Genomic DNA, 21409 nt, shown 5'->3' on the forward strand with positions numbered 1-21409 from the left:
GTGGTGGAGATGCAACCACAGAAGTAAGCCAGGTCTGACTAGGCAAGGCAGGGTAAGTGAGTCTTCTGGAAGAAGTAGAAAGCATTTTTCTTTTCCTCCACCTCCAGAGGACAGCCCACTTACCGTTCCAGGTCTGGGATCTTCTGGATAAGCAGGGTCTGTGAGTATGTTTCTAAGTCAGTTTCTTGCTTCAAATGATCTTGAGAACCACTGAGTTAGGGGCTAGTTTCTCACGAATATTTGATGAATGAATTCGTCCTTGTTGGGCTGAACATGGTGGCTAAACATTTTTGTGCAGCCTCTGGGCAACCAATTTACAGTACATGTTCTTGGGCTTTCTACCCTGCTTCCTTCTAGACTTAATTCAGCAAGTATTTCTTTCTTTCTCTTTTTTTAGTTTTTTGGTTTTTTTTAAAAAAGATTTTATTTATTCATGAGAGAGAGAGGCAGAGACACGGGCAGAGGGAGAAGCAGGCTCCATGCAGGGAGCCTGGTGGGGGGGACTGGATCCCAGGGCCTCCAGGACCATGCCCTGGGCTGAAGGCAGTGCTAAACCACTGAACCACCTGGGCTGCCCTTTTTTAAGGTTTTTAATTTATTATTATTATTCTTTTAAAGTTTATTTTTTATTTTGAAAGATCTTATTTATTTATCTTACAGCAAAAGACCAAGCATGCTAGAGCAGGAGGAAAGGCAGAAGGAGAAAGATAATCTCTTTTTTAAAAAATATTTTATTTTTATTTATTTATTTTAGGATTTTATTTAGTTATTCATGAGAGACACAGAGGGAAGGTAGAGAGACACACGCAGAGGGAAAAGCAGGCTCCATGCAGAGAGCTCCATGTGGGACTCCATCCAGGTACGCTGGGATCACGCCCTGAGCCGAAGGCAGATGCTCAACCACTGAGCTACCCAGGGGTCCCAACATTTTAATTTTTTAAAGATTTTATTTATTTATTATGGTGCATGAGAGAGAGAGAGAGAGAGAAGAAGCAGAAGTGCAGAGGCAGAAAGAGAGAAGCAGGCTCTCTGCTGACAGGGAGCCCAACGTGGGATTCATCCCCAAGACCCTGGGATCATGACTTGAGCCAAAGGCAGATGCTTAACCAACTGAGCCACCCAGGTGTCCCAAGAATTTATTTTTAAGAAATCTCTATGTTCAACATGAGGCTTGAACTCGACCTCAAGATCAAGAGTCACATGCTCACTAAGTCGGCCAAGTGTTCCTCAGCAAGCATTTCTTAAATGTCTATATCACAAAAATATTTAAAATGTTGCAGCTGGTGTGCCCAAGTGGTTCAGTTGGTTAAGTGTCTGCCTTTGGCTCAGGTCCTGATCCCGGGGTCCTGTGATCCAGCCCCACATCCCCGCTCTCAGCTCAGCAGGAAGTCTGCTTCTCCCTCTCCCTCTGCCTCTGCTCTTCAGCTCCTTCTCTCTCTCTCTCTCTCATAAGCTCCAATAAATAAATAAAACCTTAAAAATAAAACGTTGCAGTTATTATATCCCAGATAGCCAAGTGCTAAAAGAAGGCAAAGCAACAGGATTCAAATGGTAATGGAAGGGAGCCTGGGTGGCTCAGTGGTTGAGTCCTGATCCTGGGGTGCTGGGATTGAGTCCTGCATGGAACTCCCTGCAGCGATCCTACTTCTCTCTGCCTATGTCTCTGCCTCTCTCTGTGTGTCTCTCATGAATAAGTAAAATCTTAAAAAATTAAAAAAAAATTTAAGTAGACTCCACATACACAATATGGGGCTTGAACTCAGGACCCTATGATTAAGAGTCATATGCTTTGGGACACCTGGGTGGCTCAGCGGTTGAGCCTCTGTCTTTGGCCTGGGGCCTGATCCTGGGGTCAGGGATCAAGTCCTGCATTGGTCTCCTGCAGAGAGCCTGCTTTTCCCTCTGCCTGTGTCTCTGCCTCTCTCTCCATCTCTCTCATGAATGAATAAATAAAATCTTAAAAAAAAAAAAAGTCATATGCTCTACTGAGTCAGGCACCACAAAATGGAATTTTTTTGAGCACCTACTATGTTTTAGCAACTTCCAAGCTGGAAGGGTAGAGGCTAGGGGGGATAGTGAATAGGAATAGAAATTAGAAAAAAAAGAAAAAGGGCAACCCAGGTGGCTCGGCAGTTTAGCACCGCCTTCAGCCCAGGGCCTGATCCTGAAGACCCGGGATAGAGTCCCACATCGGGCTCCCTGAATGGAGTCTGCTTCTCCCTCTGCCTCTCTCGAATAAAGAAATAAAATCTTCAAAAAAAAAAAAAAAAAAAAAAAGGGAAGTGCATATACAATAATTGCAACAATTAAAAAATGTAGCAGGAGGGTGCCTGGATGACTCAGTTGGTTGAATATCTGACTCTTGGTTTTGGCTCAGGTCAAGATCTCCAGGTCCTGAGACCAAACCCAGCATTGGGCTTAGCACTCAGCAGGGAGTCTGCTGGAGATTCTTTCCCCTCCTCTTCTGCCCTCTTCCCCGCCCCCACCATGCTAGAGGGTGCATGTGCCTTTTTCTTTTTCTTTAAATCTTTTTAAAGAAAATGTAGCAGGTATTGTGTTATTTATTTAATTATTATTATTTAAAAATATTTTATTTATTTTTTCACGAGAGACACAGAGAGACGGAGGCAGAGACACAAGCAGAGGGAGAAGCAGAGCATAGATGCAGGGAGCCTGAATGTGGGATTTGATCTGGGGACTCCAGGATCATGCCCTGGGCCGAAGGCAGGCACTAAACCTGTGAGCCATTCAGGGATCCCCTGTATTGTGTTTTTTATGCAACAATCCTGTGTGCTAGGTCCTATCATGAGCCATTTGCTAAGGCTCAGAGAGATGAAATGACTTGTCGAGGCTATATAGTTAGTAAATGTGAAGCCATGATGTATACCTAGCCCCGCTGGCTCTCGTGTGTGGGCTCTTGGATTTAACACTATTTTAGAGTGTACATAGTATGTAGGTGTTGAAAAATTATCCAATTATCCAAAACTTGGAAGTAAAGCAAAAGAATAGCTTCATGGAACTCCAATTTGCTTTTCCAGTTTTCAATATGTATTGGCAACCTTTTCTTATTACCAAACTACTTTGGTAGGTAGATCTACCTACTTTTCAAATGTTGCATATTATTTTCTACAGTTTATTTTACTAGTCATCCATGTAGGGCATTCAAGCCAATTTTGATGTTTGTTCTTTCACGATTTTGATGTATATTTCCTTCCTATGCATCTTTTTGTACACATGAGCAAATATTTCTTTGGGATAGAGACCCACAAGTGGAATTTCCAATCTAATGCATGACATATGGCAACTCATTGCCTGTTTTCCTGATTATGAGAGAGAGAGGTCAAGCATCTATTTTAATGTTTATTAGCCATACGGATTTTCTTTTCTGTGTATTGTGTATTTTGTTTTTTAAAAGATTTTATTTATTTATTCATGAGAGACACAGAGAGAGAGAGAGAGAGAGAGAGAGGCAGAGACACAGGCAGAGGGAAGAGCAGGCTCCATGCAGGAAGCCCCATGTGGGACTTGATCTTGGACTCCAGGACTATGTCCTGGGCCGAAGGCAGGCGCCAAACTGCTGAGCCACCCAGGGATCCCCTGTGTATTGTCTATTTATCACCTTTGTCCATTTTTTTTTTTTAGATTTAATTTATTTATTCATGAGAGACACAGAGAGAGGCAGAGACATAGGCAGAGGGAGAAGCAGGCTCCCCTCAGAGAGCCCGATGTGGGACTTGATCCCGGGACTCCAGGATCACACCCTGAGCTAAAGGCAGAAGCTCAACTGCTGAGCCACTGAGGCATCCTCATTTTTCTTTTTAAGTAATCTCTCTCTGCACCCAAGGTGAGAGCTCAAATTCAGGACCTCAAGATCAAGAGTTGCATGCTCTATTGGCTGAGCCAGCTAGGTGTCCCCATCCATTTTGTATTAAATTACCTTTCTTTTATTGGTTTACAAGAGTTTTTAAATTTATTTTGAATATTGATCCTTTGTTGGATACGTTGCAAATATTTTATCCCCATCTTTTGCTTATAAAAGAAAGCAAATTTATTATTTTTTAAAAAGATTTAATTTATTTATTCATGACAGACACACAGAGAGAGAGGCAGAGACACAGGCAGAGAAAGAAGCAGGCTCCCAATGTGGTGATCCCTGGACTCCAGGATCACGCCCTGGGCGGAAGGCAGACGCTCAACCGCTGAGACACCCAGGCGTCCCAGAGAAAGGAAATTTATTTATTTATTTTATTTTAATTTTTTTTGAGAAAGGAAATTTTTTTTTGAGAAAGGAAATTTAATAGAACTTTGTTTATGCCGTCTTAGTACAGTAATTCATTTTTTAAAAAAGATTTTATTTATTTATTCTTGAGAGACACAGAGAAAGAGAGAGAGGCAGAGACAGGCAGAGGGAGAAGCAGGCTCCCCTCCATGCAGGGAGCCTGATGTGGGACTTGATCCCTGGTCTCTAGGATCACACCCTGGGCTGAAGGCAGCGCTAAACCACTGAGCCACCAGGGCTGCCCTATGCTGTCTTAGTACATAGACGAGTTTGGAATTTTAAAAATTATTTATTTATTTATTTATAAAATAGTTTCCATGCACAATGTGGGGCTTGGACTCATCACCCTGAGATCAAGGGTCACATGCTCTCCTGACTGAACCATCGAGATGCCCTGGAGTTTGTAATTTTTAATCTCGTTTTAATTTTAATTCCTGTTTTTGAGTTTTGGGGAGGCAGAATAGTTCAGAGTATCTGGGTTCCAATCCCATCTCTGCTTTACGCTAACAGTAAGGAGGAGGCAAGTTGGTTGCTGGGAAAGGCCCTTCTGCATGTATAGCAAAGGGAAAATAATACCCTGTCTCCCTCATTGTGAGGATTAACTGGAAGAGTGTATGGTAATTGCGCCTGAAGATGATAAAGAGCTCAGTAATAGACATGATAGCTAATGGTTATTAATATCACGATGAGGGATCCTTGGGTGGCGCAGCAGTTTGGCGCCTGCCTTTGGCCCAGGGCGCGATCCTGGAGACCCGGGATCGAATCCCACATCGGGCTTCCGGTGCATGGAGCCTGCTTCTCCCTCTGCCTGTGTCTCTGCCTCTCTCTCTTTCTCTCTCTGTGACTATCATAAATAAATAAAAATTTAATATCACGATGACATTTTATTTTTTAAAGACTTATTTATTTATTTTATGATAGATACAGAGACACAGGCAGAGGGAGAAGCAGGCTCCATGCCGGGGGCCCGACGAGGGACTCGATCCGGGCACTCCAGGATCGCGCCCTGGGCCAAAGGCAGGCGCCAAACCGCTGAGGCACCCAGGGATCCCGATGACGACATTTTTAAACATTTGGAATAGGGTTGGCCAAAAAGGGGGAAGTGACTTACCCAACAACCTGCTCCGGGCGAGCAGGCCTTAACCTGAACTCAGGTGCCGCGCGGTCCCCTCCCCCCTGAGCCCCGCCTCCGAGGGCCCCGCCTCCGCCTCAGGGCCGGGCCCCTGCCCCGGCCACAGCCGGAAGCCCAGCGCCAGACGAGTGGGCCAGGCGCGTGACGGGCGCGCATGACACAGGAGGGGCGGGCCTGAGAAGCTGGGTGCTCTGGGATAGGGCCTCAGGTTCGCGCGGAAGGGGCGGGGCGGGTCAGGGGGCGGGGCTTAGCTGGAGGGGCCTTGGGGCCGGGCTTCCGCGTGCGTTGGTCCGGCGGCCGAGGGCGCGCGGCGGGGGCGTGCCCGGCGGGCGGGGCGGAGCCAGCCGGGGGGCGGGGCGGCGCGCGGCCTAACGGCGGCTGCGGCGGCGGCGCCTGTGCTGTGGCTGGCGAGCGTCGGGGCTTCAGGTCCCGCGGCGGCGCCCGTGAGGAACCCGGGCCGCGGGTGGAAGCGGGAGCCGCGCGGTGGAGGCGCTTGGCGATGGTGGGCGTCCCTGGAGCGGCCGCCTTCCAGCGTAAGCAGGGCGGGAAGGCGGGAGGCTGAGGGGGGCGTGTGAGGGGCCTTCTGCTCCACAAGCGCGAGCTCCCGAGAGGCCCCCGGCGCGAGGCGGAGTTGGGGAAACTGAGGCTCGAGGCAGGGCGGCGGATCCAAGGTCACGCGGCGGGCCGGGCCTTCCCGGGTGCGCGAGGCCGTCCGGGCGCTTCCTGCGTCTCCCCGAGGGCTCGGGGCTCGCGATGTGAGCTAAGCTGTGGGGACCGCGGCCTCGGAGCCCAGGCCCTGCCGGAGTCTGTCCGACTTACCGGCGGACAAGGATTGTTTTGTTCTCCCGGCGCTGGGGCCACTAAGTCCGACTCTGGGTAAGTATTACACACGCCCAATTTCAAGGGGTGTGTGGCGGATGGTGGAGGAGGCGAGGATGGCCTCTGAGGGGGCCTGTTGAGTGCGGGCTCAGGGATCAGACTGCCTGGGTTCACGTCTTGGCTCCCCCGCTGAGGGGATGTGACCTTGGGTCTTTCTGAGCCTCAGTTCTTTCTTCTGCAAAATGGGGGTGTGAAGAGTATTTCCACCCCTACAACCCACGCCAGGGTTCTTGGCTTTTGTGGGGCCAGTAGAACGCTTGGCCCAGGCTGGGACATACACAAGGGTGAAAACTGTTATTATTGTAATCGCTGATAAACCTTATCCAGGGTGAACCTCTCTCGGAAAAGCCCGAAATTGCGCTCTGGTTGTTAAACAGATGTTTTAAGATTTTGTCTTAGGTTGGTCCTGCTTTATGATGATCCACTTGTTTTTCTTACCTCCATTTCTCCATTCCAGCATTTGTCTAGTGTTCCTCCTAGAAATTTTGAGATCCTGGGGGGGGAGGGGTGGTATCTCTTAATAACAGTAAAATTTTAATTGTTTCTGGTTACAGTAGCAGTGATAGCATTTTTTTTTTTTTTGGTAGCATTTTTTGATCGGGCGTTTTGCATTCTATTCATGTAATATTTATTAAATCATTAAGTAAAAAGTACCATTCTCGGCCCTGGGAATATAGCAAAAAACTGAATATACCACACATAGTCTTTTGAGTTTGATCTGGGGAGAGGGAAGACAAGGCAAAAGAGGAAACAGGTAAGTCCATTTTGCCTGTTTTCTCTTCATTTAATCCTGGTGGTAGTATAAATAAGAGTTAAATATTTGAATATGCCTATTTTGCAGCAGATGAAATTGAGGAATGGAGGGAACCCTGTGATCTAGCCTCAGAGCCTTCAGTCTTTCATATAAAAGGGAGGCTTTATGCCTCCTCTCTTTGATACTCATTAAAAGTTGGATTACAGAAATGGAAAGTAGGTATGCAACGCCTCTTCATAGTCAGGCCTGCAGTTGCTGCTTTTGATAGTTTGATCCTTTCCTCTCGAAACTTAAAATGAGAGAGAGGCAGAGGTGACCCTTTAGGGTCTAAGATGCACCATCTCATAAAGTGAAAGGGCTTTGTGAACTTAAATTTTTTATGTCCATATCTGCTTTATGCAATTTTCAGTTTAAAATATACCCTCAAGTACAATTTTTGGCTCTATTATGTAACAAAGATTGATTGATTTTAGTGTTCCTAATAGAATTCTAGTTTACATTCTTAGCATGCTTAATACACTTTTTCTTTTAATCTGGAAGCATATAATAAATTGCATTAAAATATCGAGAGGATTTTTTCAGTGAGGTTTCCATGATACAGTTGGATTCAGCATTGACCATCTGCTAAGCACTAGGGCCTGTACTAATGTAGGGCTTACAAAGATGAATAAAGCAGGCACTTGCCTCTAAGAGCTTACCTATAGTCTTGATTGGCTAATGTGTTTAACTGAAGTGCTGGGCAGAGAATGAAGGAGCTCAGAGTCCTTGGGGGAAGTAGTCTAGAGCATTGGCTTCAAATGTTTTTACTGTTCTATCAGTAGATAGGGTTCAGTATGAACACATGTGAATGTTTTAAGTTGCAATTACAGTGCTAACTGTAGTCTATTTTATGTACATTTTATAACACGTGCAAAAATAGACATTTTGCAGAGGATGAGCTAAAACAAATATAAGTAGAAGTTCCAATATCGTCTTTTTACACCCTGGTGTGAATGATAACTATGCATCTTGAGGATGGGGACCATTGGTCTTGTAGTGGGACCTTCTCAACCCCTGAGGTCTGTTGAGATTTCACTTCTGGAGTTGTGCCTAGGTTGAAATCTTAGGGTCCAATCCTATTAGCTTTGAGACTTTGGGTACATTATTTAACCTTTCCGTGCACTTGATTTTCCTCATCTCTTAAAATTGAGTTGATGGGAGTTTCTGCTTCATTTGCAGTTTTGTGATGATTGATAATATATATGGTAATTATACGGTAATATATGTAGAGTACTTACACTGTGCTTGACCCACTATTTTGGATGCCGTTTATGGGTATGAGTAAGACTTAGGATTTCACAGTCTAGTAGGGGCCTTGGCACCTCTTTGTGGATAAAGTTCTTTAAGTGCTCGAAACAAAGTCTTTTGGGAATACATGGTAGGAATAACTAATTGTTCTTTAAGGTTCCAAGTAAGGTTTAGGTGAGGAGGTGACATTTGAACCAGGCCTAAGGAGGGGTTTTTTCCGGGAGGAGGAGAGGTAGACCTCTTTTGATACTGAGCGGATACTTGGATTCTTTTGAGGGTTTAGTGAGTAGTTATCCAGATCTGGACCTGCAGGGAACCCCATTAAAGCTTGTATACCTTGTTAATAGGATAACAGTGAGTTCTGGCTGGAGTTGTTACTGGTAGGGGCCAGATGGCAAGGAAGCCTATTCCAGAACTTTTCACAGCACCACAGCTCTTTTCTCTCTGATGACACTTACCTCATTCTGCCTTCTTAGTTATCTAAGAATATAAACTCCTAAATGTAAGTTCCTTAAGAGTTTTAGTATCTGCATTTTTGTGATCTTGCTTTGCCTAACAAGGTAAGTGGAAAGTCCATAAGCATGGAGAAAGGTATAGAAGTCATTGGACCTTCAAGAAATTCTAACAGTTACAAATAAAATGGTAAATGACCATACTTACTAGTGACAACTTGATTACAAATATGGTAGAAAAACAAAACAAAACAAATATGGTAGATAGGCCCTGTGCATTACTATTTAAAAGGGGTGAGAATTGTCATGTTCAGTAACACTTTCCTTATCTGGCATTTGACCAATAACATAAAAGAAGAGATGTGAAAGTATACCAGAAAGACTTCCTGGAGATTGAATTAGGTACCTTCCATTTGGTCTTCTCTCCACTTTTTTTTTTTTTAAGATTTTATTTATTTATTCATGAGAGAGAGAGGCAGAGACACAGGCAGACAGAGAAGCAGGCTCCATGCAAGGAGCCTGACGTAGGACTTGAACCTGGGAATCCAGGATCACACCTTGAGCCAAAGGCAGGCGCTCAACCGCTGAGCCACCCAGGCTTCCCTCTTCTCTCCATTTGTTGCCTGTTTTCTGCTCTGAGAGGCCAACTTACCTATAGGAACTACATCAAGAGCTTCCTTCCTGTCTGAGGTTAGGGAATTTTCATTTCCCTGATCCCTTCCTATGGATGTTGTCTCTAGTTGTGTATTTTATTTTATTTTATTTTATTTTATTTTATTTTTTTTTTAAAGATTTTATTTATTTATTCATGATAGTCACAGAGAGAGAGAGAGAGAGAGGCAGAGACACAGGCAGAGGGAGAAGCAGGCTCCATGCACCGGGAGCCCGACGTGGGATCCGATCCCGGGTCTCCAGGATCGCGCCCTGGGCCAAAGGCAGGCGCCAAACCGCTGCGCCACCCAGGGATCCCTATTTTATTTTATTTTAATTAATTAATTAATTAATTAATTTATTTATTTATGGTTGTGTACTTTGAATGAAGATTGCTATTCCTCTAAAGGAGATCCACTCTAGGACTTGCTCCTTCTGGATTTGGAAAGTTTTTTTTATGTGCTTTGTCCTCTGGCTTAGTGTTCTCTCAAGTCTCAGGATACTACAACTATCCCTTGTGATAATCTACCTTTATAATCCTGTTTTTATTTTTTTTTTTTTTTTTTTTATTTTTTTTTTTTATTGGTGTTCAATTTACTAACATACAGAATAACACCCAGTGCCCGTCACCCATTCACTCCCACCCCCTGCCCTCCTCCCCTTCTACCACCCCTAGTTCGTTTCCCAGAGTTAGCAGTCTTTACGTTCTGTCTCCCTTTCTGATATTTCCCACACATTTCTTCTCCCTTCCCTTATTTTCCCTTTCACTATTATTTATATTCCCCAAATGAATGAGAACATATAATGTTTGTCCTTCTCCGACTGACTTACTTCACTCAGCATAATACCCTCCAGATAATCCTGTTTTTAAACCCTCCTTGGAAAAAAAACAACCCCTCCTTGAATTATCCTTACTCTGGAGTATGCTATCTTTCTTGCTGGGACCATGACTATGATTGAAGCTTGTATATTTTGTTAATAGCCTAACATCTCAAACTTTCACTCAGAGCTCACTCATCCTGTACATTCTTCAAACAAAGATACTTGTCTGAGCCCAATTTATAAACAGATTTTAAAGTTTATTTATGGGCAGCCCCAGTGGCGCAGTGGTTTAGAGCCGCCTGCAGCCCAGGGTATGATCCTGGGGACCCGGGATCGAGTCCCATGTCAGGCTCCCTGCTTGGTACCTGCTTTTCCCTCTGCCTGTGCCTCTGCCTCCCCAACCCCCCCCCCCCCCCCCCCCCCCCCCGTCTCTCTCTGTCTCTCATGAATAAATAAATAAAATCTTAAAAAAATAATAAAGTTTATTTATTTAACTTCTACACCCAACATGGGCCTCAAACTCATGACTTCCACTTCCAACTGAGCTGGCTAGCCACTCCCTTGTAAGCAGATTTTCTTTTCTTTTCTTTTCTTTCTTTCTTTCTTTCTTTCTTTCTTTCTTTCTTTCTTTCTTTCTTTCTTTCTTTCTTTCTTTCTTTCAATTTTTACTTATTTATGATAGTCACAGAGAGAGAGAGAGAGAGGCAGAGACATAGGCAGAGGGAGAAGCAGGCTCCATGCACCGGGAGCCTGACGTGGGATTTGATCCCGGGTCTTCAGGATCACGCCCTGGGCCAAAGGCAGGCGCTAAACCGCTGCGCCACCCAGGGATCCCTTCCTTCTTTATTTATTAAAGATTTTTATTTATTATTTGAGAGGAGAGTATGCCTGCATGTGTACCCCAGTACAAGCAGGAGGAGTGGCAGAAGGAGAGGGAGAAGCAGACGCCTCCACCCCCCCCCCCCCCCCCCCCCCCCCCCACTGAACACGGAGCCTGAGGCATGGCTCTGAGCTCATGACCTGAGCCAAAGGCAGATGCTAAACCAACGGAGCCACACAGGCACCCCTTGTAAGCAGATTTTTAAAAGCAACAAATCAGATGGAAAGGTGGAAGGCTACCCCAGGTGAGCATACTGACAGTGAGAGGGTCTTATCCTCTCCTGTGGTCCTTATCTATTATGCCACACTGATGCATTTAGTCATTTTCCTCCAAACTGTTGGATGAGGGAAAAAAAACCCCCACAAAGTTAGAAGCACCATAATCTATGACCACACAATTAAGACCAGTTAAATTGCAATTAGGAGCCTATTCAAAAAGGCAGAGATACATGAGACAGGTTGTTAATCATAATGGAAAAAGAAGAATTTGCAGGCAAATTTGGGTTTGAGCCCCAGTTCTGGGAAGTTTTTCAAGTTTTGAGACTTTGTTTAATCTATAAATGACAATTCTTGCCTAATAATGATAATAACTAATAGTGAATGCTTATTTTTTTATTTTAAAGATTTTATTTTATTCATGAGAGACACAGAGAGAGAGAGAGGCAGAGATACAGGCAGAGGGAGAAGCAGGCCCCATGCAGGGAGCCTGATGTGGGACTCAATCCTGGGTCTCCAGGATCATGCCCTGGGCCAAAGGTGGCGCTAAACCCCTGAGCCATCCAGGGATCCCCTGAATGTTTATTTTGGGACAGATATCATGCACTTACCTTTTGCCTTTTAATCCTCCAGTCTTTTAGGTGGGTGTATATCCTGATTTTACAAATTAGGTGACTGACTCAGAAGTTACAGAACTAATAAATGACCAAGCCCAGATTAAAAGTCTAGATCTTTCGGACAGCAGAGCTTGAGCTCTTAACATTATGATAGCTCTTATTTAAAATGTGTTAAAAAATAATAATAAAATAAAATGTGTTGACTGGGACAGCCTGGGTGGCATGCTGCCTTCAGCCCAAAGCGTGATCCTGGAGACCCCGGGGTCGAGTCCCATGTCGGGCTTCCTGCATGGAGCCTGCTCCTCCCTCTGCCTATGTCTCTGCCTCTCTCTCTCTCTGTCATGAATAAATAAATAAAATCTTTAAAAAAAAATAAAATAAAAAATAAAAAAATGTGTTGACTGGGGCATCTGGTTGGCTTGGTTAGTGGAGCATGCGATTCTTGATCTCAGAGTTGTAGGCTGGAGTCCCACGTTGGGTGTAGAGATTAATTAATTAGTTAATTTATTTTAATTTTTTTAGTTAATTTATTTTGGTAGAGAGTAATTAAAACAATTTTTTTGAAAGATTTATTTATTTATTCATGAGACAGAGAAGCAGAGACACAGGCAGAGAGAGAAGCAGGCTCCCCACTGGGAACCCCATGGGAGCTCATGTAGGACTCCATCCAGGATCCCAGGATCATGCCCTGAGCCAAAGGCAGCCGCTCAATCGCCCAGTTACCCAGGTGTCCCCGAAAAGATCATTTAAAAGATAGTATACAAGAAATGAATGCAGTACTAGGATCAAAATGAGTTAATTCACTAAATTCATACCTCTTCCAGGATAAAGAAAAAAATGAGAGGAAAGAGCTGTGGAAAAAAGATTTCTCACTTGCTAGTTTTATCCTCATTCCTTAAAGTATAGTTTTGAACCTAATAGTATAGAAAACAGTCACTGAATTATAAAGATTTACTTCAAATTTATGAAAGCTTGAAGGCTTAATGAGGGACAGTATCTCCCTGGTTATTGTTTTTGCTTTGGTAAGATTACCAAGAAGAGAGGCCTTATTATTATCCCTGTACTGACTGGCCCCATGTGCAATATGAGCTAGTATATGTACAAGTGACAGGTCCTGTCTCTGGGTTTTATTATGGCTGGTTAAGTAGCTTTTTGCCTTCATCTCTGGTTTCTGTCTCTAGCTCCTTGAAGGCCTTGAGGCTATCTGAAATTATAGAGGCTGGGGTACCATAAATTAAACTTGTGAAATGAGTCCATTGCAGATATGTCAAGTGAGCTGGACTTTTAAGTCCAGTCAAATTCTTTAAAAAGAGGGTCTTTGCTAGGTTTTCTGAAGGGTGTTTTTCATATATGTCATTTTATGTAATTCTTGGAACAACCTCGGGAGGGAGTTAGCATCTCTGTTTTACAGATGAGGAAGTAAGGCTCAGAGAACTTACATAAATTGCCCAAGGTCACACAGTTAAATCAGTAGCAGATGCACTATTCAAACTTAGTTCAATCCTCGTGTTGAGTTCACTCATTTTACATTGAGACTTGAGTCTAAAACCCACTGTTTTTTACTAACCCACTGTTCCTTTTTACTGACTGGAGGTTTTTAGACACGTATTCCTTGGATCCCCGTATTCCCTGAAGATACGTGATTTCCTGTCATCTATCTTCAGCAACTGTCTTGCCCTAACATCTTCTCTTATTAAAAAAAAGTCCTAGGAATTGGAATATCATCTAGAGAACACTACTATACTAGGTCTTGATATTGTTCTGAGGTATCCTGAATTAGCCTTAGAGATGAATTTTTTAAAAAAGGCAACAGGAATTCTCAGCATCCTTTACCAATTTATCCCATATGTTTCCTGATCTTAGCAGTGAAAACAGATGACGGCAGTGAACATCAGAAGCCCCAAAAATGTCCATATTAATTTTGCATGGCCCCATGAGGAGCTGTCAAATATGGATCATCCAACATAGTATATGGACTTACACAGTGAACCTTTAGTTTGGAATGTGGCTCTTTAAGATTTGGTTCTACTCTTCTATTTTGTATTGCCATAATTCAATGCAGAAATCAAAGTATAATTTAGAATAACCCAGAGCTAGGTATCCTTCTGTCTGGATTTATAGCTTTGGAGTTGGCTAGACCTTTCAATTAAATTAGCTGATGGCGACAAATATGTAATCTGACCTCCCCAGCAGCTCAACTGCAATGTTAATACCAGGCATAGCACAGCTCCCTTGACACACTACTTTGACCTTTTCCTCTCTTACAAATGTTTACCTTATTCCTTTGTTAACTTAGCCATCTCCATGCAGAGTTCATGCCTGCTTTTAATTTTTCAAAGACACATGAGAACAGACATTGGATGGCACAGATTTATTCACTTTTACCTTATATCCCTAGAACTACACTAATCATACAGTTTTCTGTAATTCCTATGTATTTTTTATTTTTATTTATTTATTTATTTTTAAATATAGCAGACAACTTTCTGCCCTGAAATGACTTAGAGTTATCTTTTTTTTTTAATTTTTATTTATTTATGATAGTCACAGAGAGAGAGAGAGAGAGAGAGAGAGAGAGAGAGAGGCAGAGACATAGGCAGAGGGAGAAGCAGGCTCCATGCACCGGGAGCCCGACGTGGGATTCGATCCCAGGTCTCCAGGATCGTGCCCTGAGCCAAAGGCAGGCGCTAAACCGCTGCACCACCCAGGGATCCCCTCCTATGTTTTTTTTTTTTTTTTCCCTCCTATGTATTTTTAAAGCTAGTTTTTACACTCTTCTTACCACTACCTGCTCCGTGCCTCTCCTCTCTATAAAATCTAAAATACTAGTGACATTTTTCTTTACCAAAAATGTGGCAAGGCTTTTTGGTCCTTAATATTGAGGAAGTGATTATATCTTTGATTTTATTTCCCTCTAGAGAATTGGAGCCAACCTTGAAGGGAGTAAAGGCAGGCATAAAGCAAGTCCTCTTTATGACTGAGAGTAAAGGTAGAGGTGGTTTAGGAGAAGGAAGTTCTAAGTGGTAAGGAGGTAGGGGAAGAGGTGTGATGTTGGTTTTAGTTTCTCCAGCATTCATTCTCCAGCCGCTTAGGGTCAGCAGCTCCAGTTTTTGTATGCTTCACCTTAATTTTCCCTTGGTTGGTTGGTCTGGATAAGTGGTTTTTGTTTCTTTTCTTTTTTTTTTTTTTTTTTTTTTTTAGATTTTATTCATTTATTCATGAGAGACACAGAGAAAAGCAGAGACATAGGCAAAGGGAGAGGGAGAAGCAGGCTCTCCTCAGGGAGCTGGATGTGGGACTTGATCCCTGAACTTCAGGATCACCCCAGCTAGCCAGGTGCCTCTCTGGCTAAGTGGTTTTATCTATACCCTTAACCTCTTCTTAAGTTTGCTACATGATACTATAAGGTGCTTTAGAAAAACACAAACATATACAAGGATGGTGATTTGCATTATAAAAAACTTTTTGTACTCTTTTTAAGTTTGTACTTTGCCACAATTTTATTTTATTTATTTATTTATTTTATTTTTTATTTTTTAAGATTTTATTTATTTATTCATGAGACACACACACACACACACACACACACACACAGAGAGGCAGAGACACAGGCAGAGGGAGAAGCAGGTTCCATGCAGGGAGCCCGACACAGGACTCAATCCCGGATCTCCAGGATAGCACCCTGGGCTGAAGGCAGCCCTAAACCGCTGAGCCACTGGGGCTGCCCCACAATTTTAAACTTAAGAAAAAGTTGCAAAACTGGGTCGCCTGGGTGGCTCAGCGATTGAGCACCTGCTTTCGGCCCAGAGCATGATCCTGGAGTTGGGGGATCCAGTCCTACATCAAGATTCCTGCATGGAGCCTCCTTCTCTCTCTGCCTATATCTCTGCCTCTCTCTGTCTGTCTCTTGTGAATAAATAAATAAAATCTTTGGAAAAAAAAAGAAAAAGTTGCAAGACTAGTATTAAAATTCCTGTTTGTTCTTTACCTTAATTCCTCAGATGTCAACACTTTACTATTTTTCTGTTTCTGTTTTTACTGTGTATTATTACTTTTCTTAACCCTTTTAGTGTAAGTTACAGCTGTGATAACTCTTTACCCTAAATAATATAATGTATATTTACTATAAACTAGGCCATTCTCTTATATAACCACAATATACTTATCAAAATCTAGAAATACTCTTGATATAATAGTATTATCTAATAATAGTATTTGAATTTTGCCATTTATCCCAATAATGTTATTTATAGGAAAAAAAATTTTTTTTCTAGTCTAGGATCCAATCCAGGATATATATCATATTTAGTTTTCTTGTCTCTATAGTCTCCTTCAATTTGGAAGAATCCTTTGGTCTTATCTTTTGTGACCTTGAGTCTTTTTAACAATGTAGGCCTTTTTTTTTTTTTTTTTGGTAGAATGTCCCTCAATTTGAATTTGTTTTCCTTATGAATAAATTCAGATTTTACATATTGGCAGGAGTATCACAAAGGGAAATTAGATCCTTCTCAGTGCACCATATCAGGAGGCACATGATGTTCATTTGCCCAGGACTGTTGATGTTTGATCACTTGCTTAAGACATTGTCTGCTTGGTTTCTCCACTATAGAGTTAATATTTTTTCCTTTTTAATGAGTAAGAATTAATGTGGGAAGATACTGAATTTATATAAATATCTTGTTATCAAACTTTGCTTGGTTTCTCCACTATAGAGTTAATTTCCTTTTTAATGAGTAAGAATTAATGTGGGGGGGGGGAGATACTGAGTTTATATAAATATCTTGTTATCAAACTTTTGCCTACTAGTTTTAGCATCTATTTTGATAATGCTTGCCTGAGTCAATTTTTACTATGATATTTGGACTATGATTTTCTATTTCTATTAGTTCTTTATTTACTAGTTAATATTCTATTACAGAGCATTTCCTTAACCATATTTATTTACATATATTAATGTGGGTTCTTATTTTAGTAGGTTATAGTCTGTTATTTATTGTGTATGTTATTTATTTATTTATTTATTTATTTATTTATTTTTAAAGATTTTATTTATTCATAGAGAGAGAGAGAGAGAGAGAGGCGGATACAGGCAGAGGGAGAAGCAGGCTCCATGCAGGGAGCCTGACATGGAACTCGATCCCGGGTCAGCAGGATCACGCCCTGGGCCAAAGGCAGGTGCCAAACCTTCTCAGCCACCCAGGGAATCCCAGATTTATTTATTTTTATTTTATTTTTTTTAAGATTTATTTATTATTATTTTTTAAGATTTTATTTATTCATGAGAGACAGAGAGAGAGAGGCAGAGACACATTCAGAGGGAGAGGCAGACTCCATGCAGGGAGCCTGACTCAGAACTCGATTCCGGGACCTCAGGATCAGGCCCTGGGCTGAAGGCAGGCACCAAAACAAACCTCTGAGCCACCCAGGGATCCCCCTTATTTATTATTTTTAAAACATTATTTGAGAGCTATCAAGCAAGCTAGCATGAGCTGGGGGAGGGGCATAGAGAGAGGGAGAAGCAGACTCCTCGCTGCTCACAGGGCCCCATGTGGGGCTCAATCGCAGGACCCTGAGATCATGACCTGAACTGAAGTCAGATGCTTAACCAACTGAGCCATCCAGTGCCCCTGCCACCCCTTTTCTCATATATTCATTCATTCATTATGAGAGACAGAGACTCAAGAGACCTAGGCAGAGGGGGAAGTGGCTCTCTGTGGTGAACCCGATGTGGGGCTTGATCCCAGGACCAGGACCCGAGCCAAAGGCAGAAGCTCAACCACTGAGCTACCCAGGTGCCCCCCCTTATTTTTCTTAATATTTATTATCTTCCCTTTCTACCTGAGCCTTGAAATCAGCCATTTCTCCAAGATGTTCTCATAATTCTTGTTAATGGAGATTATTTTGAAATTTTTTTTTAAATTTTTATTTATTTATGATAGTCACAGAGAGAGAGAGAGAGAGAGAGAGAGAGAGAGGCAGAGGGAGAAGCAGGCTCCATGCACCGGGAGCCCGACGTGGGATTTGATCCCGGGTCTCCAGGATCGCGCCCTGGGCCAAAGGCAGGCGCCAAACCGCTGCACCACCCAGGGATCCCTATTTTGAAATCAATATCTAGGTGTTGTGTGTGCTCATTGCTAAATCATTGCTTCTAGATTGTTTTAATGGACAGAGCTAGGAAATGGATACATATACATATATTTACATATACACACACATCTAACTTTTTTCTACTTGTATCTGTATATAATAGATACCATGAGTATACTAATGTTTCCACCCCAAAAGTTAATTTAGCCTTTCTCCTTTTTGTTTGTAAAACCCTTCCCTTGCCAAGGGGTAGTAAGCCTGACTCATATAATGCACAAATTACTTACTTCCTAGGGTACTCAGAAAATAGCTCCAGAATTGTTAATTTCTGGGGAATAGCAACTAAGTGGAATTCAGTTGGTAAACCTGTTTGTGTCTAGGTTGTATGTTGTCTTTAGTCTGTGAGGGTATGTGGTCAATGTATTGTGTTTAAAAGTTACTTTTTGTAGCTCAATCATTTAAATGCAATTCAACTTAAGAGAATGTGATGTATACTTTAAGGAACAAATTTATCATATAAAGCCAGACATGGGTGAAAAAACAACTCCTGTATGGTTTCATTGTTTTCTTGGTGCTTCTATCTTGGTAAAATTTCAAAAGAACTTGAAATTCTTAATTTCAGGGACACCTGGGTGGTGCAGTGGTTGAGCGTCTGCCTTTGGCTCAGGGTGTGATGATGAAGTTTTGGGATGGAGTCCCACATTGGGCTCCTGCAAGGATTCTGCTTTTCCCTCTGCCTATGTCTCTGCCTTCTAGGTCTCTCATGAATAAATAAAATCTTAAAAAGAAGGGCAGACATAGTTAAAAAAAAAAAAAAAAAGAAATTCTTAATTTCAAGTACATCTCAGTATTTTTGTTCACCTTTTGAGAGGACATTTGATTGACTCTCAGCCATTGAAGTTATCTTCCTTACTCCAGAAATAGTTTTTATTTCTTTCAGATGAATAGTTTTGTTTTTTGTAAATACTTTTATTTATTTATATATGTAGGTGGTAAGGCTTTTCTTTTTTTTTTAAGAGTGAGCATGTGCAAGCAAGGTTGGTGGGGTGGAGGGAGAGGAGTGAGACATGGAGCTCGATCTGGTGACATGAGCCAAAACCAGGAGTTGGATACTTGCCTAAATGAGCCATCCAGGTGCCCTTCAGATGAATAGCTTTCAAATTCATTCTTTCTTTCTTTCTTTCTTTCTTTCTTTCTTTCTTTCTTTCTTTCTTTCTTTCTTTCCTTCCTTCCTTCCTTCCTTCCTTCCTTCCTTCCTTCCTTTCTTTCTTTCTTTCTTTCTTTCTTTCTTTCTTTCTTTCTTTCTCAGACAATTTATTAAGAAAGGTTGATTTAAGCATCTGTGATTGGGATGCCTGGATGGCTCAGCGGTTGAGCGTCTGCCTTCAGCTCAGGGTGTGATCCTGGGATTCGGGATCAAGTCCCACATCTGGCTCCCTTCGAGGAGCCTGCTTCTCCCTCTGCCTGTGTCTCTGCCTCTCTCTCTTTGTCTCTCATAATAAATCTTTTTTAAAAAGTCTTAAAAAAAAAAGCATCTGTGATGGTGACTTCAACCTCAACTCCAGACTCAATTCTGATGGAGGTAGTCTGCTTAACAATCTCAGGACTGTGCAGATCAAGGAGTCACTTGTGGGTCCTCATCTGAAAATGATCCAGTCTTAGAACCTTCACCACAAGGAGTCTTTCTTGTAGTGATTCTCAGAGTCTTAGTAGGCGTCCATACTGGTCCTTTCACTTTGAGATTCTTTTCCTTTGCACCTCTCATCAGGTTAGCGCATACCTTTTCCAAAGATTTTACATGCGCTCCTGGTTAGAGTAATTCTAATTTGGTGAATCGCCACCTCTAGTTCCATGGGTGTCTTCCTGGTCTCTTTATTGTTTTTATTTATTTATTTTTAAAGGTCTTATTTATTCATGAGAGACCCAGAGAGAGAGGCAGAGACATAGACATAGGGAGAAGCAGGCCCCCCACAGGGAGCCCCATGCTGGATTTGATTCCAGGATTCTGAGATCACAACCTGAGCCGAAGGCAGGTGCTCAACCACTGAGCCACCCAGGTGTCCCTAAATAAATACAGCTTAAAAAAAAGAAGTGTAGTAAGTGAAGACATAAGTGTTTATCCCTAGGCTTCCTTTCATCTCCAGCTCAGAAGCAGTGTAACATTGGGCTGTTCATATTTGGATTTTGAGTTTGTTTCATCTGTAAAATAAGGACAGCCTTATCTTTGTCTACCGAGAAGAGAATTGACTGAGGGACTATAAAAGCACGTATAAAACCACCATGTGTTCTTACATGCATGATTTTATAATCTCCATTTTTAGTTGGTTCCATAGCTGTTCATGAAAGCCAAGTTTGCAGGAAAAATGATTGTATAGGAATAAAGAAGAAGGAATGTAATACGAGACTGAACAGTAAAGTGGCCAGTACTACTATAATACACACAAAGACAGAGGGTCCCCCTTTATTCATATTTACTTTGTTTTATGTGAGTAATACATGAATCTAGTTTTAAAATTAAGCAGTATAGATACAGCCCTTTCCTAGTCTAGGGGAAGCCATTTATTTAACCACTATATCGTGGTGCTCTTAGATAGATGCAGGGACTGTACTAAATGCCATGGGGCTGCCAAGGAGAGAAAGATTCAGTCCCTGTCCTCAGAGATCTTCAGCTTATATTTTCTTCTGTGTCCTAACACTTTGTCCAATGAAAGCCTTGAAAACTGGGTTTTAAGTAAATATGGATGGTAATGCCATCATTTTTCCCTGAAATGTTGATTCTGTTGGAGAGAGTTGTGTTGGGAAACAGTAAAGCAAAGATTCTAGCTCAATCAGTGGAGGTAGAGAATTTTTCAGGAAGAAAGTGGAATGCCAAAACATGCCTCAGCTGCTGAGCACCTAGCTACAGCTGTGGATATAACACTTGGCTTGCTGTGAACTTTCTATGAGTCTTTAAATAGTCCATGCTAGTTTTTTTTGTTGTTGTTGTTTTGTTTTTTTTTAAAGATTTTATTTATTTGAGAATGAGAGCATGAGCTGGCAGTGGGGGAAGGTCAGGAAGAGGGAGAAGCAGACTCTCAGCAGAGAGCCTGATGCAGGGCTTGATCCTGGAGTGCGACTTGAGCTGAATGCAGACCTTTAGTTAACTGAACCACCCACATTCCCCACCCACCCCATGCTAGTTTTGTGGCTGAGGAATGATGGAATGAGGAATGATGTGATAAATCAGTCTCCCTAAAAACCATAGTTATTAAATAGTAACTTGAGATCCTAAAATCAACTCCTGATTGTCCTATTTTTGTACATTATTTTAGTTTACTTGCCAGTTTGGTCTCTTGGTTCTCTTTACTCTGATAG

At 42.2% G+C, this 21409-nt stretch overlaps 1 protein-coding gene and 1 pseudogene across 3 annotated transcripts in view; one reads left to right on the top strand and one right to left on the bottom strand.

Moving 5' to 3' along the window:
* The first annotated feature begins 5787 nt into the window (after nucleotides 1-5787).
* CBFA2T2 (CBFA2/RUNX1 partner transcriptional co-repressor 2) overlaps nucleotides 5788-21409 on the top strand; it is a 146930-nt gene continuing 131308 nt past the window's right edge. The window contains exon 1 of one of the 3 annotated variants that reach the window (XM_038572021.1): nucleotides 5788-5944. In XM_038572021.1, coding sequence (XP_038427949.1) covers nucleotides 5911-5944 — 34 coding nt within the window. In that variant the 5' untranslated portion in view covers nucleotides 5788-5910. Of the gene's footprint in view, nucleotides 5945-6140; nucleotides 6288-21409 lie in introns of those variants that run through there. The other 2 variants (XM_038572024.1, XM_038572025.1) reach the window with 2 other exon arrangements.
* On the bottom strand, nucleotides 12838-20386 carry LOC119877496 (annotated as a pseudogene).

Source organism: Canis lupus, chromosome 24 (assembly GCF_011100685.1).
Source record: "Canis lupus familiaris isolate Mischka breed German Shepherd chromosome 24, alternate assembly UU_Cfam_GSD_1.0, whole genome shotgun sequence".
NCBI classification, from domain to species: domain Eukaryota; kingdom Metazoa; phylum Chordata; class Mammalia; order Carnivora; family Canidae; genus Canis; species Canis lupus.